Source organism: Camarhynchus parvulus, chromosome 2, assembly GCF_901933205.1.
Source record: "Camarhynchus parvulus chromosome 2, STF_HiC, whole genome shotgun sequence".
NCBI classification, from domain to species: domain Eukaryota; kingdom Metazoa; phylum Chordata; class Aves; order Passeriformes; family Thraupidae; genus Camarhynchus; species Camarhynchus parvulus.
Genome location: NC_044572.1, coordinates 136,643,707 through 136,669,528, shown reverse-complemented (window position 1 = coordinate 136,669,528; position 25,822 = coordinate 136,643,707). Strand labels below are relative to the sequence as shown.

General features: G+C 37.2%; 1 protein-coding gene across 7 annotated transcripts in view; it reads left to right on the top strand.

Annotated features, from left to right (window-relative positions):
• Window positions 1-25,822, top strand: part of TRPS1 (transcriptional repressor GATA binding 1) — a 211,930-nt gene that overhangs the window by 178,640 nt on the left and 7,468 nt on the right. For all 7 annotated transcript variants that reach the window (XM_030943266.1, XM_030943270.1, XM_030943269.1 and 4 more), the window contains one exon: window positions 21,786-21,908. In XM_030943266.1, coding sequence (XP_030799126.1) covers window positions 21,786-21,908 — 123 coding nt within the window. The remainder of the gene's footprint in view (window positions 1-21,785; window positions 21,909-25,822) is intronic.

Genomic DNA, 25,822 nt, shown 5'->3' with positions numbered 1-25,822 from the left:
AGCATTGAAAATCACTGGGGAAGCTTGTCCAGCTGAAGCGGAGCTAGTGGAAATGTGCCTGCCCGGCAGCTCATCTCGCTGGGCTGGAATTCAGTTCCTGGCTCTGCAGCACAAGGACAGCGTGTGTTAGCCAGGCTACATAGAGGGCTGCGAGGAGCAGACTTCAGCAGCAGTTTGCTATTTCCCAGCACTTCTTAAACAACTGCTGGAAATGCCCTTCTCTCAAACATTCCCACTCATACTATTGAAGCTGTGTGCTATGTGTACATAATGTACGAGTTTACCCAACTTGCATTGCATTCCTGCATATAATTTCTGTTCACACATTAGCATCCCTGCATTTCATTTTACTTTTTTGCTCTCCCAGTAGATGGTGTTTTAATCTTTTTCTACACTGACATCTCTGAAAGAAAAAGAAAAGAAAATCCATTTTGAAGCATTATGTGTGAAGCTGAAAGTATTTCCTGTTATTTGGAAGCCCTTTTTTGACCCATTTCTATTCCTCTCAGTGTCTGACTCCAGCCTAGAGTTTAATTTCAGCTGGCTTTATTTGACTATTTGCATGAAGTAGTTGCAGCCCTCGGTCACCAGCGTTGTTCAAGTACCGAGTGCCCGGATGTGTCAGCCTTACCTTCTTTTGATGCTGTTCAGCCCTTTCATAGATTGCTGTATATTCATCACCTAATAAATCCTGAAGAGAAGAAATTGAAATAGTGAGATCTTGGTGAGAAGCCAGCAGACATCTAGCTAGCTGTTAGCCTGGTAAAAAGCAGCTTTCTGCTGTCACGATCAGCATTGCCCCGACAGTTGCAGCAGCTCTCAAGCCTCTGGATTTGTTTGCAATGAGAGATTTGTTGTGGATTTTTAACAAGGCTCTTGTGTGTGTGCCATGCTTAGTAAATATTAGCCTTCAGGGTATTTTTCAGTCATGCTGAATGGACTGTTAGTTTTCCCAAAATGCAAAGTGCAGAAAATCCGTTTCACTGGGGGTTTTTTGTTTTGTTTTGTTTTGTTGTTTTTTGGGGGGTTTATTGTTTTGGATTTTTTTTTTTTTTGCTGTAGAGATTGTATTACAACTGTACAAAAAAAAATCACAAAGAGGATTGTGTCTGAGGAGCTGGGGAGGAAAGAGGCCAGTAAATGTGTAATGTCCACTTCTTAAATAAGTGATATTGCAAGTGTTAAATTTCTGTTATGAAAATTATAAAACAGTATTTTTATTTTATTAATGGTACTGTGAACATGCAAATATGACAAGTAACTAAAAAATGGCTCCTTTTACCAGGAGGTTGTAGTAGAAAAACATATAAAAATTGTTAGATGTTAGGCAGAAAGATATTTATAGAGAAATAGAGAAAATGAAAACAAAGTACCATGTATATAAACTCCATACATAATGTAATATGGGACTAAAACAACAGTGAAAAAGAAATGGACATTGTGAAGGATTTCAATGCCTTCCCATTATACAGCTTAATGTTTTGATAGTCAGTGGAGTTTAATATTACAATATTTCTAGTGCCCCTGTGAACTATTTGTGGATACTTTTTATGAGCTAATTTTAAATGAATATGAGCAATGGGATGAAGCTTTTTCATTTTAACATGATTTGTAAAAACAAAAAAGCTTCCTGAGATAGCATGGGTATGCTGAAAGCAGTACTGTACCGACACAGTCAAACTTTACAGAACTCAAGTGATTTTTTTTCAGTCACTGTGGCAAGGTTGTTCTAAAAGTCTGTATCAGTAATAGTTAAGTACTGCAATGGTTTGATCTCTTTGGTATTCTGGAGAATGATTTTTCTTTTTTTATTGTCCTCATTTTAAGAGATGATGGAGCAATGAATGGAGCAATAATTTATTGAGTATTCACACACTGTATGTATACTTTCATTATACATTTATAGAAGACCTATTGTTTAGTATTTTCTGCTGCAGGCTAGTCTTGTAAAAGAATAGTCTAGAATAGACTCACTCAGTGCATGTGTTGTCCATTTGCCTGTCAGCAATAGTTTTGACATTAAAAACAGGGAGTTTGAGTGACTGCTGGTCTGTCTTAAGGTATGGTAATGAGGCTAATTAGGAGAGATGAGAGCTGAACTGGATATGTGAAGGCAATTATCCGTGAAACTTTTGTCATGCTTTATCTTTATCAGATCTCTCTTTCTCTATTTTTGGCATTTGTCAGTGACATGCAGAATGGAAATACTTGAAGTGATACATTTTAGAAAAGAAAAGAAAGAAGGCAGAAGGAAATTTATATGAGGACATCTAATTATAAAACTGTACAACTTATCATGGATATTGTAGATCAGCAGGAAAAGACCTTGCCTGTTTTATTCTTGTCACTTACATTTACATGAAGTAAAATCAATTGCTTTTTGTGATAGTGGGCTTACTAGACAACAACATCTCCCCTGTTCAGTGCACATTGTTTTGTTTGTTCTTTTTATGTTATTACTAACTCCAGCAAACATGTTATTAAGCATACTTGAAAGAAAAACATGTTAAGAGCTTAAAAAGAGAATAAAAAAACATTTCATAGTAATTTATTTTTTTTAAAGCTGAAATTTTCTCATTTCTGTTTTCAGGAGGCTAGTGTGATTTACTTTCAGACTTCTTCTTACAATCTAGTGCAAACTGATTTTAAGAGAAGCACTGAATAGAGCAAATGAAAACCATGTGTCACAAGTCTTGATGAATCAATGCATATAATCCTCAAAGAAAGAAGGTGATAAATGAAACTTGCACATTAATGAGACCATAACCAGGCTCAATTACTAGGCCTTTTTGAAGAGCCATAGTAACTTCACACATCTTTTTATGTTAGAGAGAAAAAATTACATCCTCTGAGCTGTCTACACACTCCTGCTTCTTGTACTATGTCAAAAGACAGTGTACCTCTAATCCATTTTTAAAGAGACCATAATGTTTTAGAAAAGCCTATCTATATAAGACACACTCAATGAGTTTTTAAAGGAAAAAAAATTAATTGTAATTTAGATCATTTTACTTGGACATTTTATGTGAGTCTACCTGAGTACCTATAAAGTAATATTACAGACTTCCAGGCAAATTTGTCTTAGTAGTCCGCTCTTCTGAACTTGGTAAAAGTATGGCAAGGAGTATAATGAATAGATGTGTAATAGAGATTAACATTTACTGCCCTAATAGTTTTCCATTAAGCAACAGTTCTATTTCTCAGATTTTGTTTTGTAGTACGTGCATTAAAAGCTTTGAATTTGGTGCTACAAACAACATTACATGTGTCCAGAATGCCAGCACAAAATACTTGAGGTTTATAATAATAATCCTAAATCTTACAGGAAGAGCTGAATTGTATTTTGTGTCTTTAATTTAATTTGCTTTCAGTAATAATAAGGAAAGTTGCTTGGTCTCAAAACCATGGTCTGCTTGCTGCTGTGAGATCTCCATGTTCTGTAAAGCGCAGCAGAATATTGCTGTTATCAGTTGTTGCTTCCTCTCTTTCCCCTGCGTTGTTCATGCACACATATAAACACACAAAACCACCCCATTCTTTCTACTTTGCAAAGACTGTAAAAGGAGGTTATTGCAGATTATAATTTGTAGCCATTAGTTTCTTTAATATCTTCTACTGCGCTTTAGGAAAAAGGTTACTGTTACCTCCATGAGAGAGTTCAGAGAAACTCCTCTTTCCACTGGCTTTTATGTGCTGGAGAAAGACTAAAAACCTTAGCCCACAGTCCACAGGAATAATAGTGTTATTGCTAATGTTAATGATTATTATGATTAATAATAATAATAAAATAATAATAATAATAATAATAATAATAATAATAATAATAATAATAATAATAATAATAATAATAATAATAAATAGCAAACAAAAGGAACCACCAAACCAAAACTGACTTGGCAGTTTTCTGTGGAGCAGGAATAAGAGAGTGATCACAGAAATGCCACTTTAGGCATCTGCAAAAGCCGTGCTAGGGACAAAGGACTATGTATGCATGGCACCCTTTCTCGCTGTAGAGTTCAAATTTGGTATTCACAGTTATTAGGATCTGGAATAGAGATTTGTGCAAGGGGGAAAACTGAAAACAATCTCTAGATCCTTTATCTGTTACCTATGAGCTTGATTAAACAGACTCCTCATATGCAATCCTACTCCCTTCAGCTCTTCAGCTCCTCTGTTGACAGTCAGTTGTATTTTGCATGGCTGGTCTTCAATATAAATTTACAAAGAGAACAAATGTGCTGGTCTCCAAGTGTCACTAGGAAGAGTATGCAAAATCTTGAGATCCAGTACCACAACTAAATAATCTATAGAAGTAATTTATATAGTTGCAGAAGCTAACCATTTTTTTTAATAGTATCTGGATGTCTTTACCATATTTTCATAAGCAGCTGACAGTGGTGGTATATAAACACTTTAAACATTTTATTATAGTACTGAGGCAACAGGTTACCTATGGTGCTTGCACCCAATAGGTTACTAATGAAGTGTCATTTCCCTGCCTTATTTGGTTTGTGTTGCAACCTTAATTATATTTCAATTTTAGAATAAGCTCTCAAAGTAGTGTACAGGGATTTGGCCACACGACTTGCATTAACATTAATCAAAATCGCGTGTCTGAATTCCCACCATACTCCAAAGGTACCCTGGGATTGTTGGTGGGGACTGTGTGCAGGAGGTGCACATGCAATAGGTTTTACCACTGGCTTCCTCTTATTCTGAGTTAAAATCCTGTTCTTCATACCTGAAATAAGAGGTGGCAGGGAATACTGAAGCCCAGTGTTCACAGGTTGTGTCTGTGAGGTCAGTGACATTCATGTTTCCTCACTTTAATCCACATGAAGCAGTTTTACTGAGAGGCTGAGGTGGCAATTGTAATGCAGAGAATCAGTCGTGTGTTTTAGGGAGCTGCAGGATTTTGAGCCTGAGATTGCAAAGCTGTTCAATAAAATACAGCTGTTCAATAAAATACAGCTTCTTCATCTCTGTCATCATCCTCTGTGCCAACCAAGGCTTTGTGAAAAATGGTGATTTATTTTTATCAGTGATGTTCGTGTTCTTAGAGTTTTGCATTTTTCCGTGTTTTCCTGTTTCTCGTTACAAAGCGAAGTGTCAAATATTACCCCTAAGAGGGGAGGTGTTGCAGCAGTTCTTGCAGTCCCAATGGAGGCAGTGCCTGGAGTTCAGTGAGGCAGCCTGCTCACAGGTCCTCCTGACTAACTGAAGTAGGTTCCATAGATAGGTGTAGTTGGCCATGGATTGAAAAGGGTTGGTGTTTTTTTTTCATGCAGGTATTGTGTATGCTTTGGTCACTGGTGGTCACCCACTTAGAGACATTACTCTATCATGGGTTTAATTCCAGAATTTCTCACAGAACCAAAATAAAATTATATTTTCTGGTCCTCTTTAATACTCAAATGAAGTTTCCTCATTAAAAATAAATTCTAAAAAGACTCTGTGTATTGCTCCAGTACCAAACTTAAGCGAGTTTCTGTCTGAGAATTGGAGTCAGTAAAACACAACTGTTTATCATAGTTATAAGCTGCATTTTTGCAGCTATGTCTTCTACTGGCTTCTTTGGAGCATCTTTAAGAGGAGGAAAAAATAAAATATGACCTTCCATGTCTAAACTAGTCCATGCATGGCATCAGAAGAAACCTCTAGGAGAAAAACTCTGAAGTTTCTTTGAATATCCTATCTTGGAATTATGGGTGCTGACTGATTAAAAAACAGGAAGAAGATGTTAAGATGTTTAATTTACTGGATTTGAAAGCAGTTACCTCATAAAATAAATAACAGCTTTCCATAATGCTTTTCCATTAATCCATATATGTAATGCAAATAAATGAATAAGAAGTTTCATATCCTGCACTGTTTACAGTGATTCCACCACCACAAGACAGTTTCTATCTGTAGTGATGACTCATTGATTTGATGTAGCACCCCTATACTTGCTTTAAAAAAATATGTTATGTCCTTTTCACTGCCTGAGGCTCTAACATTTAATAAAAAGAGAACCTCAGGTATTTTCCTGATTTTTGTCTTAGGTCCAGTCTTGGATGGATGTGCTTGTGGATGTGCTTAACTTTACATGGGTGAACAGGCTCATGAAAATAAATTATATTTCTCCGATGCTTGAAATGCATTGCAACTTTTTTTTTTTTTCTGTGCCATTACAAAATTCATTCTTACACTTTATCACATTCAGATTTTTTTTTTGCTATAGATTCTGTTTTAGACTTTTAAATTAAATTAAATTTTAGAAATACAGTGTTTCCACTGTTGCATCAGCTAGAAAAAGAGAAAATACATATTCGTGACTTGTATGGCTCCAATGAAAGTGCTAAAAAGAGTTGCCTTAATCCTAGAATCCAGCTAAAACCCATTAAAATTTTTAATGAACAAGCCAAGAGATACTGTGTAATGAAACAGTTAAAGTAGCACTTGTTTCCTGGCAATGATAGAAAGAATTTTTCATTTTTAAAAACTGTTTCAAAATCATCTTTCAATGTATAGTCCTTTTCAGTTTGGGTCTGTCTGCATCATAAGCGATCTTTTCACCCTCTTTTCAAAGCCATATGAAGCTTGAAATGAAAGATAATTAAAACAAATCTTGAGTAAACTGTTTTGTGGAGATAGAAGCTTGATGGTTGAATATATAAAAAATTGTAACCAGATGTTGTGCAGAAGCCATAGTAGTTTAAAGATCATGAGCTTTTTCTTTTTTCTTTTTTTTTTTTTTGCATGAAGCAAAAATATTCTAATTGAAGTTGTCAGCAGGAGTGAGACTAATATGCCTGTATTTGATTAAATAATAGTTTATTTAACATGCAGTGTGGCCCAAAATTGGCTGAGACTAAAATAAAGGAACTTCTTACTATAATTTTTTGTATTTAAATAGTGTGAAAAGTAAACCTAGTTAATGTTAACATCTTTGCTTGATATTCCCAGCTATTATATTATTCGTCCACTTCTGTGGCTTATTGGAATGCTTTGCTATCCATTGCACACACATTTTCTTCCTATTCTCTTATTAACTAGTTGGTTCATGGAAGAAATGGTAAAAGAAAGATGTGCAATAAAGTCTGGAATGCACTAGTTAATCAGACTAATTGCTACAATCTGTTAGATCTTAAGACCATAACTCAAGCTTCATCTAACATTCCCTCTTGCAAGTGTGTGCTTTGCACATAATCTCCATCAGACACATTAAGAGATATCCATGCATGAAAAGGGTTGTGTGTTTTAAAAATACCAGAATATTGAACTATGAGCAGTAGATTTCCTGGCAATTATTTACTCTATCCAGGATAGCAGTGTTTAATGGATAAACTCAGAAGAGTAGTGGCTGGGAGTCTTTACTAGGTGAGTGCTAGATTTCTTATTGCTTTACTAGTAAACATAGTGATGTCTTCTGAAATTACATGTTGAGATTTTTTGTCTCCTTTTTTTTGGTACTACTTTGCTGCTTAAATAACTGTGTAATCTTACGTGGTGCTGTGATAAACAAGGGGATCCCCATCTTGCCTTCAGTGAGGGACCCATTGTTAAAAATGGAAGAATTTCATTCTCACTCTGCTCTCTGTAGCTGTTTGGCCTTTTGTGTAAGAACGGGCTGTGTGACTCATGATCCACAGACTGCACTGGATTCAAAACTGAGCCATAAAGTCGTGAGTTGCTTGGCTTATTGATGGCATGTGTGTATGTGTGCAAATACATCCCGCAGGAACACTTCAAAATGAGGGCTGGGATTAGGCATTTTTAAGGCTGACACATCTTTAAAATAGCTCGTTCTAGTTGTTGTGTTGCCCAAAGTATAGTTTCCCAGTGTTTCTTTTGTCCCTGCCACAGGAGTAGCACCCTTTCAGAGCTCTCAGAGGACCCTCTCGTCCCAGCAACTGATCGTACAGTCCTGCCCAGCTGCTTCCTGCCCCTTCCCCTCTGTTCCTGACACTGCACCTAGTTCTTTGGGCAGCGCTGATCTCTCTCCTGCTCCTACAACCTGCCAGTAAATAGCAGACAAGACCAAATTTGTAGGGAGATTACAACATTCTGTAGGAAACTTGTATTCCATTACGAGGCCATTAATCAACTGAAACCTAGGAGAAATCCCAGCCCTGGCTGTGCAGGCAGTCTGTGCTTCAGGACTGTCATTCCCGAAATGTAACATTGTGCAGGTCATCTTCCAGATTAGTCTACCATGTCTGCTCTGGTCTTGCCACACATGTGCCAGGGCTCCAAAGGGAGATGGCAAGGCCGTAGTAAAATCAGCCAAGAATTATCCTTACCATAGCAAAAAACAAACTCAATGCAGTCAGTTTTTAGTCTTTCTTTTTTCTTCTTCTGTGTTGAAAACAGACTGGAAGCAAGTCAGGGCTAACTAGATTTTCTACTGTCTTCTGTTTTCCTTGTACTTTATGCGATAGGTTAACTGCATATGAAGTAGGAGAGGATTTGTCTTTGATTTGGCAATGGAAGAATCAGTTGCAAAGCACTGATTTGTTGAATGTTGTGGCTAAGTTGCTTAGCTTTGCACTGCTTATAGTAACTTCTGGAAGCTGTTCCCTCATTAACTCTGACTGCTATTAATAAAGGAAACAGGGCCTGGTATTTATATGCTAGGAATTATTTCTGGGAGGTATAACTCATTGGCAATTGCACCCTGATTTTGGAAAGATCTTTCCATATAAAAATCCATACATGTCACATCCACTTACATGTGTGGGCATTATTTAAAAGGGCTGTACTCTCTCTGTATCGTGCTCAGATTTACAGCCTGCTTTAGAGGGTGCGGGATGCTGGTCTTAGTCAGGTAGCGTTGGCAGCCATCTCAAAATCTCCTCAAAGGATCCCGAGGCTGTTACTGCATGAATCATTCAGTGTTCCCCACACCTTCCTCATCTTCCTGCTGATTTTACTATCAGGGTTTCACAGTTTCCAGTTATGTCCATTTCCATACGACCAGCCACTAAGGTGTGAAATCCTAGCGCATGACACAACCAAAAAATGTTTCCTATAAAATATATGTAGGAAATAAAGGTCCTTCTCTTTTCGGTTCCTGAAAGGGCTTTTGGCAAAGATGCTGATGTAATGGAAGATTATTTTTTTTCTAGTAGAAAAAAGGCATGCCATTATAAATGTGCTCCTTTCTGGTATATGTTTTTTTTTTCCTTCTCACTTCTAAAGATTCCAGTAGGTGATAAAGATAAAGAAAGGGAGTGAAAACAATTTGACATTCACTGTTAAATAAAACCTGTATTAAATTGAAAAGTGAATTCTTAAGAATGTCAGAGTTTTTGTTCTGTCAAGTAAGACAGAAATGGCTTTGAATGTAGACTTTTCACAAGTAGCAGCTATGATTTCATACAGCGTGTCTAAATTTAAAGGTTTCTTTTTATTTCAGATTTGTATATGTGGGCCTTCTGCAGGCTGGTTTCAAAATCAGATGAATTCTGATACTGGCAGGTGGAAGGTGAAAAGGAAACTGTTCCCTGATGTTTTCTATCTAAAGTCTGATAAATTGGGTAGTAGAATGGGACCAGTCAGTCCTTCTTTGAGTCCATGTCCAAGACGTGCATGAGCGCATGAACACGTACAGGCAGCGCTGTGGTTTTTGCCTCACAGCTACACATGGATCAGCCACAGCCGCTTGGGAGCGGGGCTGCAGAGCTGTTATGCTGATGCCACTTCAGAAAGGAAGGAGAGGGCTTGTTTTACAAGGCATTTCTGCACAGTCAGCTTCATTTAAGAAGACTCCAAAGGATGTGAAAAATAAGGTAGCTGTGGGCTGGCAGCACAGTTTTCGCCATGCCTCTCTTTCAGGCGGTGCCTGATTTCTTGAAAGCCGTTTTTCAGTCCTTCACAGCTCTGAACCAACGCCTGAGTATGTGACAGGGTGGGTACATTTTGTCCTCGGCACGCAGAGCTCCTGATGGAAAACCCCGCTAAGTTATGTGCTTCTCTCTTACTGCTCTTGTCAGGCTTGTGCCATTTCAGAGAATGACTGCCCCCAGCAGTAAGCTGTCCCATGTCACTTGCATTAGAAACAATTCCTTTGGTGAAATGCAGTCTGATTCCGACAATACAGATTTTGGAGCTGGTGTCTTAAGCAATTTAAGAGCCACTTGCTTAACAGTAAGAGAAAAATTAGACTAGGGCTGCTGGAAGCACTGCTGTGCAGTAGTAAGTATTCTCTCTGGGCAGATGTGAATGAGCAGAGAAAGAAGAGAGGGCATAACAGTTTCTAAGGCTGTAAAGGCAGAAGAACCCCGAATCCTTCATGAATGTTCCTAAGACAAATATTGTCTGGTATTTTTTTGTTTGGTTGGTTTGGATTTTATTTTTATTATTTCCTGATGTGTTGATTCTCCTAAAGGAAGAAAAAAAGAGGTTAAGGCAGTTTGGTTAATGAGGTTAAGCTTGATTAGCAGGGGATTCAGAGTATTCCTTATGACTTTACTTTTTTCTTGTGCTTTTACATGCCTCTACTGCCCCTAGTATTGTTTCAGGAAATACTTGTTTTTCTGTTTGTTTCTTTTTTTTAACCCTGTGTTTTATCTCAGATTTTAAGGTCTTTAGTCATTGTGCTGTGGCTCTGTCTTGAATTCCATGAAATGTTTCCTATCAAACAAGGATACCATATGCCCATGTTGGCCTAAAATTCACAATGCATCATGTACCAGAAATAGAAGCTGGTAAAGATTCTTCAGAGATTGTGTTCACTTGTTCCAAAGACCTGGTTTGTTTATGGAAGGGATGCTTGCAGTACATAAACACTATTTAAGGAGAAATGTCTCTAAAATATAGAACAGTTGTTCTCTTCTTCTCATCTTAATGGTATTTTTAAAGAAAGCTATATAACACCGCATGTTGACTCTCATTTACAAGTAGGCATTAGGATCTTGATAGGAAAGAGCAAGCAGTGAAATATTTTTGTAAAAACTACTTTAGATACTTTACAATATTCATTGTAAACATTCTGAAATTATTTACAGTGGAATTTGAAAGTAGGTTTGTCCATTTTTAATAGCTGTGCAGTTTGTAATCTATAAATTTTTGTCTGGTCTGTTGTAATTAATACTTTAATAGCCTTGAAATTTAAAATATTTTCTGTTGCAATGCAAATGAATAGCAGTTAAGGCTAAAATGGATAGAAATTATTAGAATAGAAGAGTTCTAATCTAAGCAATCTAGAGCCGCTCACTGAAGAAAGCTTCACAGAGTAGTTGGGGCTGGGAGGCAGTGCTGGAGGTAAATCTGATCCAATCCTGCTGCCCAGAGGAAGATCAGCCAGCACATGGTGCTAAGCTCTGTGTCCTGTCAGTTTGGAGTTTCTCCAAGGACAGACACTGCACAACCTCCCAGGGCAACCTGCTCTTGTGTTCAACAGCCCTCACAGTAACAAAGATTTTCCATTATGTTCATAATATTTCCTGTATTTCAGTTTGTGCCTTTGCCTCTTGTCCTCTCATGGAGCACCACTGAGAAGAGCATGGCTCTGTCCTTTCCTTCCCCCATCAGGTACATACTGATAAGATCCTCCTGAGCCTTCTCCTTTAGGTTGCACAGTCACAGCTCGCAGGCTCTCCTTGTAAGATAGAAGACTGTGTCCTTTAATCATCTTTGTGGCACTTGACTGGACTCTCTCTGATACATCCAGATATTTTTTGTACGGGGGAGCCCAGAACTGGACACAGTGCTCCAGGTGTGGCCTCACCAGGGCTGAGCAGAATGAAGGATCCCTTGACCTGCTGGCAGTGCTTTGCCCAGTGCAACCTGGGAGGCTCTAGGCAATTTGAGATGGGTTAGCTTTTAAAAAATACAGAGGTGGTATTGGGCTTTTTTTCCCTCCTCTTTTCTCTGTCCGGAGTCACTTCCTTAGGTAGGTGTTGGAGTTGATCACAGCTCTAGTCCATTCTTACTTCCTAAAGCTATCAGAAAGGAAGCCATCAAGTGTTTTTGCTGAAACTGTGATCACAGGATGGAATAAGATTATTATGTTAGAACCAACCACTTAGACACAGACTCTGGCATATTGTCTTTTTATCTAGAAGTGTTTGGAATGGATTGGATTAGATGAAAATGTCCATTATAAAAAGGCCACTAATTTTCAATATTTACCACACCGTGGTGTCTGGGATACCACAGTTTCTCCCTAAGCTCACAATAGGAAATAACTATGGTAATTGTGTGGTATGGGTTGGCAAATGTTGATTTTTCTGAATGGAAATCATTCTAGCAACAGCACGTAACAAGATCTGCAATAAGACTGCAGTCCTAAGTGTATTGAAAATAAAAGGTGGACATAGTCTGCTTTGTATCCTACGCTAGGAACAGCTTTCTCACAGGGACTGCATGAGACTCAAATTATAGTTATTACAGTTCCTGAACAAGTATAAGTATGTGAGCTATAGCTGCCCATGTGAAACATTTTCTCATTACATTTTTTCTTTAAATAAAATTAATGGTCCTAAGGGGAATTTTTTTAAAGTACAAGTAACAGGTAAATTTTACCTCACTGATTTTCACCAAGGAGTAGACACCTAATTGACATTTCCTCCCTGAGTCTAGAAGACCTTTATGAAAACTTCAGATCCTAATTTTGTAACTTTGAATTAAAAGTTATTCTTACAGTGTAGTTTCCAGACTTAGGGTGCAAATTTGGAAGGATGTATGTGATCAAAAGTCAGTGGGACTGTGGCTTCTAAGACTCTTAATGGCTTTTGAAATTTTTACCCCTGAGGAGCCTTTCCCCTGCTGATTTTGGCAGCCCTCAGCCAAAATCTACAAATGAGAGTTCCTCTTCTCAGATGCTGGCTTTCTGAGCTATTTTCTGTATAAATAGAGATCACGTGGGCTTTAATAAGGTCAGGGAATGTTTTTTAAATGTCTGTGATTTTTTTTTTCCTCAAAACTTAATTTTGCCCATCTGATTTCTGTGGAAGTGGGAACAGATGCCAGAAGCTGAGAACTCCAGCAGCTTTGTGCTCACGCTTGCAGCAGAGCACTTGTGGGATTGGGACCCTCAATTACTATCACATGTAGAGTTCCATACTGGCTCGTAGCTGAGATCTGCAAAAGCAGTCTGCTGCTTCTGCCATGTCGGAGCCAGGGTGTTAAAGGAAATACGGACGGAGCTCTGCTCCAGTTTTGTCTGTTCATTTAATGAGTAAGATTACTTCATGAAAGAAGGGGTACATGGAGTACCTTCTTGAACATAAATCCTCTGGTATTGATGACTAAATTTAAGCACCTAATTCCATGCTTAGGCACCGTCATAAATGACTCTTTATCTCAGAAAGTCAGTTAGTTTATAGCAAAGTCTGACTATTGATTTAGATTCCCCATTTGAGACAGCAAAGGTTTGGTAATTTTGCTTTGTGCCAAGAAGTAAAAGAGTCTGAGGCATTTCCAGTTTTCTCAGTGTCACTTGCTTAGTTCTGAGGATACTACTTTTAGCCAGTTTCTGACCAGAAGAGTAGCCTAATTTTGTACATTTTAGACCATTTTATATTATGTTTCTAATTTGAAACTAAAATGGAAGAGACTCATAATGACTTAGTTTTGTTCTCTAAGAAAAGCTGAGTTTGTTTGGAAGCACATGGTGTTTGGGAAGGAGCAGTGGTGGCTCTGTGCAGGCACTGAGATTTCAAGCAGCCGTTCAGCATCAGAACTGCTGCGTGAATCTGGTGCAGCAAAGTGCAAGCAGATAAAGGTTCTGGGGCCAGGATCACAGTTCCCAAACCAGGCTCCCTCTGTCCTGCTTAGGTACACTAATATGTCTACTTAACCATTTTTTGCAGATAATATTACTATTATTCCTAAGTTAGACTTCTTTTTTAATCTTATTTTTGTGTTGCACATAAATACTGTTTTAAAATTGCCTGAGCGGTCAAGCTGATTTAGAGAAGTGTGAAGTTGTTTATCCAGCAACTTGGGAATTTTTACAGCAGTACTTAAAGAGGATTGATAAAACCTGTTGCAAGACTAACTCCATAATTCTGGTGAAGATGCTGAGAGCTGCTGCCGGCATCTTTTTACTGTGTTAGATAAACTGTGAAAAGACAACAGGACTCAAATTTAGGCAGACTTTAATTTAAAGAGTGGTAAGCACACCTCAACAAAGATAATGCGTTACCTTGAGCCGATGTAGAGAAGGAAAGGAGAAAAATGGTGCCTACATGTAGGGGAAACAAAGACAATCAGGGCTTTCTTCTTGAGCAGCTGCAGCCAGTTCCACTAATGGAAGTGCAAGAGCAGAAACTGGCAGCACAAGGTATGTGTTCGTTTTTACAGATGGCAATGCAGACAAGTTGGTAATTGAGAAGGAAGTGGTGTACGTGAGCTGTTTGACGGGGGACAGCCCATTACAGTACTTTCCTGTGTAATTGACTCGGTGAATTATTGGAGGCAGAATTCCTATTTCTCTTGAATAGGTTTCAGTTGCTGCAAAGTGACATCATTCTTGTGTGGGAAATGCAGGTTTTCAGGTTGCTTTTTGCTGTTTGCTATTGGTCTTAATAAAACCTTAAAAATAAAATTTTGGGTTACCTCCATGGAAATCTTTGTCATGCTGCTTATATTCAGTGGCAAAATACAGCAGAAGTGAGCCTATAGCATAGAATGCTGGCTGCTTTGAGGCACTGGAAGAGATTTAATGACGGTCACCTTGTGCAAATTGAAGGCTAAGGCCATAAAAATACATTATATCCAGTAAAAGACATTTGAAGGCAACTGCTTTATAAAAACTCATACATTGTGTAAAATGATTAAATAAATATTTAGCTCTTTGTAAACCAGACTAACATATAGCTAATCAGAAAATATTTCTCACTGTTCATTGCAAATGCCTCATATAATAAGTAAGTGGTATAAATATATAAATAATAATACACATTTAAAAAATATGTGTATCTGTTTAGTCTTTGTGTGTGTATTTGGCCTGTCAGAAGATCACATGCATTTTTAACACACTGTGTTTGCAAATTAACTGCCACTAACTGTGACAAGAAAATCTTGCCAGCAGAAAAAGTTTTATTATTTCACGTTTCTGCCACTGCGGATCTTGAGGGGGAAACTATGAAATTGCCTTCTGTAACTGTCTGGATTGACAAGGAAATATTATTTGAACTATCTGATTTTCACTGATAAATGCTCAAGAGAATGAAAAATTAGTAAGTCATTGTAAAATGTACTGTGATTATTTAAGCAATCCTATAGTGCATATGGCTATGAGCAGAAGATGAAAGCGATGGTAAATTCCTGCCTGTGGAGCTCAGGCTCTGGCTCAAGGTGGTGTCCAAAGCCACGTCCCTTCCTGCACAGTGGCAAGGGTTGGGTCAGCTGTAGCTTGAGGGAGGATGTAAAGGTGAGGAGGTGACAGCGGTGAAGAGTTCCAGCAAGTGATTTACTGGCTTCTTTTCATAGCTCTGTTTTTCTTAATTTAGTAATTTATTTTGACCAGTCATTGTTTTACTTTGGTACAAATCATCCTAAACTAGTACCTTACTTAACATCCTAAACTAGTATCTTACTTACTTGTTCAACACAACACAAAAAAGACTGTAGTTTGCTGTCTGGTTTTTGGGGTAGAGTTGGGGAATTTTTTTTGAGTAGTGAATGCTGCTGTCTCTAAGGTAGCTTTACAAAATACAGCTTCAGATGCTGGGACAAAAACTACTCATCTTCATTTTTGTTGCTGTTAAAAAAATAATTGCAGTTTACATGAACATTTAAATATTTACTCTCCCTTAGGGATCAGGGGTAGGATTCTGAAAGGCTGCACTAGCAGTAATGTTTAATTTACTGTCTGAGTTTTTTCTCTCTCTAAAACCCCCTTGATTCCTCTCATTAAAAGTTTATGATACAGCATATATCATAAAAAGATGCTGTCACGATACAGCATTAAAAATTCCACTAGCTTTCTATATGAATTAAGTGTGTAATTTTGACTTTACTTTTTGGCATTTTTACTTTCTTTTTACCTTGTCTTTCCTAATGTCTTTCTTATGTCTCTTTCAAATACGGCTGTTTAATGCAATTGTTCTTGAAAATGTCTTAGATAAAGAGTTTGGATTTGGCACATTAAATTGACGTAGAGGCATCTGTTAACTCATACCTAAGGTTGAAAACAACTTCTACTTTAATACTCTGCTTTTTGTGTTTTGGTTTTTCACTTCTGGGACAAAAATTTGCCGTGTCCAGTGTATTCCTAAAAGGTGTTGAGGTTATAAAGGGAAGGAAGCCTCAAGGAGTTTCTTTTTAATTTAGACATAGTTACAGCAAAAGCAACTAATTTTTTAAAATGTGATACTTCACAGAAACATAGTTGTGTCTGTTTTCACAGTAGAGAGAGAAAGCAGTTTTGATTAAAAACATTCAGAAATGTCTGAGTGCCTTTGCAACCAAAAGAAATGAGGTCTGAAGGATGCCTTTCCCATCCTAATCAGAAGAAAGTAGTGCTTACTCCAACATCCAGATGCTGTCCTGCTGCCCAGGTTTTAAACTTTAATCTAAACCTCTCCAAAACTCAAGATAATCAAATACCTGCTTATATAAGGAGAACAAAGCAGGAATGACATAGCAGGTGTGGAACAAGAAACCCTTTCAAAATTATGGCAGTGCAAATACAACAAAGATAGATGCAATCACGAGTGCACTATGCTGTTTTTCACCAGCAGCCTGGTGAGACCAGCTGCTTACAATTGTTGCTCTCCACAGCAAATCACCAGGCTCATACTGAGCATGTGTGCAGCTTTCCGGCAGCTCTCCTTTTGGACCTCCCGTGTTGCAGGAGAGCATCCAGAGCCAGCGTTTTGCCTTTTTGCAGTGAGGCATATATGGTTGTATTTCCCGACTTCATCGCTGGAAATAGGTCAGCCACATGCTTATTCCTGGGCAACGCTTAGGATTTCACTGCACCTCATGTTCTGGAGCCACGATTAACAGTGTGCTCTGTTTCTGGCACATTAGAGAGGCCAGAGATGGTAAAAAAATCCACTCAGTCCTCATCATATCATCGTTTTGTGTTGGGGAAGTGAAAGTAATCAGCAATAAGACAAGTTTTATGGTGTCCAAAACAAAGAGGATGATGTAAGAAAAATCCTTGGCTGCTGCTTGTGGAGCCTATTTGAGTTTCTAAAAGCATCTTCTGGCAGAAATTTTGAAAACAGGATGTATTTGGCACTAGCAGAGTGTCAGGCACCATTGCTTAGTCTAGCTAGCTAAAAAGTCACAGTTCCTGAGCACTGTTTTTGGCTGTGCACTTGCAGGATATATTTTCTACATGAACTTCCACTGAAAAATACCATGAAAGTTCAGTATATTATGAGATATTTTTGTATAATGTGGAGTATAAGTAGTCTTCTGCATGGCTATAAAGTTTGGAATTGTGTGAACTGTAGAGTCAATCCTTTAAATTGAAGGCAGTTTTTATGAAGAAGAGCCTGGCAAGACACCTGAGTCAATCACTTGTTATCAAATTCTCTGCTGGTTTATTGCTTAGCAGAAAGAACTACTCATAACTGCCTTGTTTCAGTGAAATATTGGTAACTAGTGAAAATCATCTAAGGAGTTAAAAAAAGTTAGGCATTCGGGCTTGACGCTGTATATACCAAGTTTCAGACTTGTTCAATTTGAAATGGTCAAGATATGAAACCATAAAAAATGTGAGTAAATACTCAGCATATCAAGGGTTGTTATGCAATTACATGCTTTCATCATGGTTCTTACCAAGGGAAAACAGTCAATAGAGAGGTCTGCAAAACATATTCAGTGAATAATTACAAATTTTCATAACTTAGATACATAAAAATAATAATCCACTTGTTCCTTTGCTACTGCTACACTAAAATGTGTGCATACTTTTATTTTCCCCAGAGCAAAGCCACTCTGACTGTAGATTTGTTAGAAAGTTATCTGAAAAACTTGAAATCTCCCGCCCACCCCCCAGTTTGGCCAATCTCCAAATTATAAACAGCTGAACTGATTTAAATAAAGTTTTCAGTACCAAGAAAGAAGAAAAAAAAAAAAGTTACATCTGGGCTGACAAAAACATACGCCAAGTTTCAGCCTAATGTGATTTGAGACAACTGTGATATTAAACGCCCAGACCTCGGAACTGGAATGGAAATAGAGGCAGGCTTTTCTCTGCACTGGCCCCTTCAGGATTTGAGATTGTAATGTAGTGGCTGTAAGGCCCCAGATGATTAAAGCTTGACTTAGTAGATACATATTTTAGTTATTTAGACCCTTTTGGCTTATTCTTCCAAGGATGTACATGACATTTTCATTGATAACTCTAGACAGTGCTATTGGCATTGATCACAGACTGAAATCTTTTTATCTATGGCTCAGACTCTCTCATGACCAGTCATGTTGATTTACATTTACTATGCTGATTTAAGAAATTAACTGTGGTAGGATCACATTAGAATGGGAGCAAAAGTTCTCTAACATATTTTTTGAGAAAGGTAGTGGTGGTGCTTAGCAGGGCACTTGAGCCCATGGCTGGATTTTATGGGGGGCTGTGGGCCATAGCTGCTGCACAGGCTTTGCTGGATTTGAGCTCAAGTGCCTGTTTCTTTGCAAGACTACCCAGAAAAGCAGCAATATTGACCAATATTATTGACGGGTTCAAGTGATGAATATGCAAAGCCAAACAGACCCATGCAGAAGTACCATCATTAACAGAATTGCTAATGAACATTTACCAAAAAAAGAAAAAATAAAATAATTTCTGCTGACCAATAACTTAGAAAACTTGGTATATGAGAAGTAAAGGCCTAGGTTTTTGTTGTTTTTCTTTTTAATAAACCTTATTTGTTTAAAATAATAGAATTGCTACATTGTAGGCTTTTTAAAAAGCCCTCCGATTTTTTTATTGCAGACATGAAAATTTCTGAGGTGTATTTTGACAGGCAAGTCCATTCTGAGAGTCAAGAATCTTTAGTCCAATTCTGCCATAGTCCTGTTTTGTGGCAGGAAATCCATTCTCAAGCTGTGTGTCCCCACTATAAATAGTTGTTTTATAACCAAAATTCTCAGCGAAGTAGCGGCACTTAAGTTTTTCCAGAGGTGTTTCAATTATTCATTTATTATTATATATAAGCTATGTTGAAACACTTTAATACTGAAATAATCAATGTTGATTATCCTATAAGGTCCTTAAATAGTACAGAAATCAGAGAAGGTAAAGAAAGATAAGGTGCAACACAGAACAGCACAAAAGAGGAATTTAAAGACTCTGCATTAAATTTAGGGAAGGATGAAGGACTACTTGAAATTTTAAACAGATACATATTTGTAAATAGTGAATAAGCAGGTGTATAGAATTTCAATACAAACAGCTACTGCTATGTATTTTGTCGGTTTTTGTCAGCTGTAGTCATTGTATGATTTCACTGCAACTAATACCCGGTTTGAGTCAGATCTTTCTTTAGAAAAGAGAGAAAAAATGAGTTGCTTTTGTCAGTGTTCTATACATATACTAGCTCCACTGCATTTAATGAAAATTTCTGTGTAACTTTACCTTCTGTCCCCCTTCAGGTATGTAGAAATGCAGCATACAAACTAGACTGCTCTCTCTATATTTTAATAGTCTTCCATGACTTTGTAGATGGTATTTCCCAAAGTCAGGGAACACAAACAGAAATAAAACAGTGGAAAGACTGACTCAGATTAAGACTCCACTTGGTTAATACACCACACCAAGAAACTGTAGACCAGTATACAAGAAGTAGGAATGAAAAGGAACAGTTCTGCAGCACTAGCTGAATCCTGGCCATATAGAGTCATTTCCGCTTGGAAACGTCTCACCCTCCAAGTGGACCAAGTTGGGATTAGTCTAGTGAGGCTTTTATTGTACTCTGATGGAAAATATTTCAGCAGCCAGGTGAAACTGGTCGAGGATATCCAGCCGCAAAAAGAATTGGGACCTTCAATGTACTTGTCGATGAGCGCACCTTTCCAGGGCTTATATGCACAACTAGTTAGATGTTTGCTGAAGGACATCAACTACCATCTAGTTCTCCCCTTAGCTACACTGAGAAAAATGTCATATACTACTGCATCTGATTTAAGAGACAAAATAGGGGATGATATACAGGGGTGAGAGAGGAATTATCTTGATGACAATCTTGATTTTATTGTATCACTTTAAAGTACCACAACCTGCTCTACAAATGAAATTGTGTTCTTGGTTTAAAAGGGCAATTGTTAGCCTGACTTTGTGCTCACTAAAAACATTTCCCCAATCTTGTTAAATTATTGCACTCATTTCAGTTTTTTATGGCTGTGCAGCTTACCAGCCCTCGTTTCTTTACGTTTCGTTCATTTTCCTTGTATTGATGATTAATGGAGGATGTCGAACGTTAGAGTGAGCAGGCATCAGCAAATGCAAGATCATAATTAGTTTAGCTGACGAGGGCCTCTGATAGCACTTGCATCTGGATGGAAAAATTACCCTATAGGGAACTGGCTGCTCACCAGGTCTTTTTAGTGATACATTGTGAAACACCCGATGAATCAAATGCCCTTTCAATGCCAAGAAAGTGTTCCAGTCTTGAAGCCAAAATTATGTCTGCAGAAAGCTTTCCATTTGAAATGTATCAGAGTACAATTATAACCATTGTATTTTTTTGGCATGAGCACCAGTCTTCTTCAGTATGAACTAAAGTTAAATAAATTACTTTAATTTTATGAAACTCTGAAATTTTTACTTATAGTGTTAGTAATTCTTAATTTATAATAAAATTAGTTTTCACCCAGACTGTTTTCCTGTACTCACTCATTCTTATCTTAGTTGGTGAAGGTTTCTTACTGATCATTTTTCCCTTTGCAAAAAGGGAACAGAGTTAAAATTCGGATTTTCTTTTCAGAAAAAGAATTCCACTTCCTACTTATTAGTATTTGGGCCCACAAACACAGCCTGACTTTTGTGTAAATGAGAAGTTTAATGAAATCATTACTCCATAGAAAAAAATTAATGAGCAATACTCATAAACATGCCTACTTTTAAATATTCCTGGATCATTATGAAAGCTGATGAATGCACAGCTCAGTCTGGTTAAAATCAATTTGTATTTAGGGAAGCTTTACTGTGCCCTTCTTCACCTGACTAAAATAAAATAAATAAATAAGTCTATCTGTTGATGAGACAGTGTTTTCTGGGACTTCATTTGAAGTTCAGAAGAGGTCTCATTCAAGAATGTTGTACTTTTATTTGTTCATATGGGCTGCAGGAATATATGGTAGCTTATAATGATTTCAGAAATAAGTGGAAAATACAGTATCGTGTATTCAAATATAATCTCTCTTAAAGGAATTAGTATGAGACAGGTACAAACTGTAATTAATTGTTTGGTGGTGTTTCAGAATTCTTGTTACCAATCACACTTTTAAATAAGGCTAGCTGAAAAGAAATAATCTGTTGTGAAACCAGGAGAGTTTGCAGAATGTTCTGTCAGCTTCCAAGGTTTTTTTTTTCAGAATTTGCTGTTTAGAAACCATCATTAAATGCACAAAACCTGAAGTTCAAAAAGTTAAAGTTGTTATTCTGAAAAGGCTTTGGTGTTTCACACACCTCATCCATCACTCTGGGGTTAATTATAATGAAAATCAGTGGTGCTTATTAAGCACAATTGAACCTGACCTCATTATGGGCAATGTGGTTTTATACTGTCATTGTTGCCAGTCTAGAGACAAAACTCCTGTGTTGATTTGTCCTAACTCCACAGCTCATGTGACTCACCTCTGACCTGTTTTTTTTCCCTTTTTCTTCCCTATTTCAGAGACGTAGAGGCTCGGGTGTTTTCTGTGCCAATTGCCTGACCACAAAGACCTCTCTCTGGCGGAAGAATGCAAATGGTGGATATGTATGCAACGCGTGTGGCCTCTACCAGAAGCTCCACTCGGTAGGAAGAACTTACTGGTTTGTTCAGTAGGAAAAAGAGCTGCACAGCTAAGCTGGGCAACTGTGGTCTTGCCTGGTTGTGTGATTAGTACCACTCCCTGGCCTGCACTTAATTTCCTAACAGGGTTTTGCAGAATGGTCACTTTGGGATCAGTTGTGATTCATTATGAAACAGCCTGGGATGCTGTGAGTAGATGTGTTTGAGATCACCAGTGATGCATTTAATTATTTTGATACAAAATAAGGGGAAAATTATTTCTTTTCTGGGAATTGCTTTTCAAGGCATATGATATATTGTGATGAAAGCTCTCTAAATTCTTCAGTCCTAGAAAAACCAAGATTATTGAAATTAGACATCACATCTATATTAAAATATCTCTTGAAGCAGTTTTTGTATACTTTGACATCTCTTACCTCCTTTATTCTTGATAGTAAATTTCCCGGAGATATGGGGTGGTTGGGATTTTGTGTTCTTTTTTCTACAGTTCTTAAAGTCTGCTGGAAGATAAATATCTCGGCAAGGAAGCTATTCACTTGAAGGCACTCATCACTTGGTGAGGGGAAGATTCACCATCCCTCAGGATCAGTCAGGGAATAAATAATAATCATGGTCTGTCTATATTGCTTTTCATCTTATTGATGCTTGACTTGATCCTGAAAGATGTTGAATACTCTGGTCTAGGTCCAGGAAAGCCATGCTGAAGTGTTTCCTTGGATCAGTGCCAAAATGCCTGGAATCTTTTAGGTTAAGACCCACTGGTTAAATATTATCCTTGCTGCTTTAATAGGCACACATAGGAGAGTCAGGTGACTAATTAATTAATTTTTACAGCATTCCTATGAAATTAAAAAGTGTTACTATTATTCAGAAATGGAAACCAAGGTAGTCTTTGGGAGTTTGCCAGGGCAATGTATCAGATCAGGCTTAGAGCCTAACTCAGAAATAAACATGGTGACTAAGAGTGTGCATTTTTAAAAATGTTTTGCAGAAATTAAATTTGAAAGGTAAGCTTCTCAATGGTCTTGTCTACTGCCCATACAATAATCCCGTTTACACAACATCCTGCCAAACCAGCCCAGTAACTGGAACAACGTAAAAATTACAATTTTCAAAAGCAGCATGACCACCACAAGTCTGAAGGGTTGGCCCTGTTTGCTATATGTGTCATTCTGGGGTCACTCACTTTTTTTAAGGCCCAGAATAGCCCAGTCAGGCCCGTAATATCTATGAACTAATGCATGGTCTTGACCAGCATCTTGGCTGGGTCTTGCTCCAGGTATCATCTTCTTGGACACCTCTCAAAGTTGTAGATAGAATATCTAATTTAAGGAAATTGATCAGTGGTGAACATCCACAAAGATTTTTAGAAGGACAGTTTGGCTTTTTTGTCATTTGAGTCTGGTTATTTGGAGAAATTCCATTTGCAGACTCTATTTTCCCTTTTTTAAGTATACTTTCCTCAGCTGTAGTGTTGGATCTTACCACGATTTTCAACATTACTTTTTGAATAGATAAAAGCTACACGAATCAGTTTTGAATTCAAGCACAACTTGGATCATCCTTATGAACCAGTAGAATGAACTAGGGCGCTTCCAGTATAATTTATTAGAAATACAGTGTCAAAGTTTGTTTTATGCATCTCAAAAGCAAGAAGCTGACACTATCTCTAAGCTCCACTGTTTAAGCATAGCAATAAGCTGCCATTCAGTGGACATTTGACATTAATATCTTCAGTTGAACTTTGACCTCACAAATGAAAAGAATTTAATTAAGCCTTACTCTGCTGTGGTATGATAGCAACTCCTTTATTAGTAGGAGTCTGAAATAATCCAACAAATCTCTCCTTTGGGACACTTTTTGAGACAGTCCTATGGAAAGGGATGCTCTTTAGATGGACACCAGAAAGATGAAAGTTTCTTTTATCTGTCTGCTTGTCTGTTCAGGAAAAATTGCAGTATGTGTCATGTACTGGACACATGGTTTTGAATTAAGGGGTCCAGGATGATGCAGTTATTAGGGAAATGTCCAAAACTGTAGAAAATCAAGTGAATAGAATTTACTTCTGTAAGACCCCTGTTCATCTAAATTGTACTACACTGCTGAGTAAAACTCATCTGTATTAATTTGCACATTTCTTAGCTCCCTTTTGACTGGATTATTACTATCGAGGACTACCATCCTCATTAATGCAAGCCTAAGGTTCTTTTTTCACTTTCATTTAATAAGAAGAAAAATCTCTGATCTATCAGATACTACTAGGTGATAGTGACTAACAGATGTTAACATGGAAGTGATTTCTGCTGCAAGTTGCATTTCTATTTCTATTATACCCTTGAATAACTTTTCAGTGTGTTTTCAAAGATGTTCCATCTATCTTAGGGGTAATTGGCATTAAACTTGCCATGTTTTTCACATTTCTCTCCTTTAATGCAATCAAATATGTTTTAAAAGTGTAATTATGATTCAAGAATCTATTATTAAAATAGTTTTAGTGAAAAAATGCATCTTACTGCAAACATATACAGAATAGTCACATTTGCTGCTATTATTGTGGCGCTGTCCTTCATTTTTAAACAGCTCGAATTTGGTCATGGAACACTACATTTTGTTCCATGGTGATTCCTTGACAACATTCTTGGACTAATTCAGTAAAGAATTCCAGCATATTCTAGGATAAGTCTAGAGGAGGCTCCACTTTCCCATGGAATTTGAGAAATCTAACCACAATAATTTATTGAAGCATTTGTTGAATTTTTTGTTTTATTTTTTTCAGTTACTTATATTTTTGGAGTGGGGAGATTGCCAGTTGATACAGACATGGCAGAAATATTGGTGATCATCTTCAATATATTATGTCTAACATATAATTAATGATCTGACATAGACCATTTTAAAAGTAAAATTCTGTTTCCACTATATTCTAAATTTAATGCCCCACTGAAAATCAAGAAGTAACCTTAAAATTTTCTATTTGCCTTGGTTGTAACCAAATACAAAGTATTTTTATCTGCATCTTACTACTACAAATAAGGAAAATTAGTAGATTTACACCACTAAAGAGTACATTTTAATCATCTAAGGGCTGGTTTAATCAGATGAGCACAGTCATTGGCAAGCTGAAAAATTTTAAAGTTGAACCTACAATAGCTTTGAATAGCTGGAGCCTCAAGTAAGTGTGCGAGGGTCCCTAATCTCAGGTAGGAAGATGTTTCTTACAACTGCTTCCATAATCAGGCTTCCTTCCTGTAGCATGAAGAGTAAGGGTAAAAGTATTTCCAAAATATTGGAGAGTTGTCTAGAAGCCATATAAAAAGTGATCTGTAGTGTTTAGCATTTAATAAGAGCCACAACATCGTAAGATCTCACACAGTATCTGAGTTACAATTGTCCGAAAAAGGCAAGGAAATTATACAGATCTTATAATAACAAGTACATGTCTATGCATATTAATTTGCTATTGATTGGTCAAACTATAATCTTTATCCAAATAGAATTTACAAAAATAATGCAATTTTTTTAACACGATTTTGTCTCAACTTTGATCTGTGTGAGGAGGCTGGTTCAGGTGCTGTTTTTCTGCCAAGTTTAAATTTCTCTTATTAAAAATCCAAATCAAAGTGTGTATATACTTCTGATTCAGTATTTTAACAGCAAGTAAAATCTTAAAAAATAGCTGCAGTGTCTAAAATGTAGTTAACCATTAAGAGTATGCCAACTGCAGGAAAATAAATAAGTTAAAGGAGAGGAATATGGCAACTGAAGAGAGAGACTAAATCTCTGCAAATAATAGAATGGGTGTTCTTCCAGCTCTGGATGTTTTCATATTAGTTTGAAGTTACAAATATATGAAAAATTTAGTTACATTCAAGGTACACAAGATTATTTTGGATATTGACTGTAAGCCAAAATTAAAT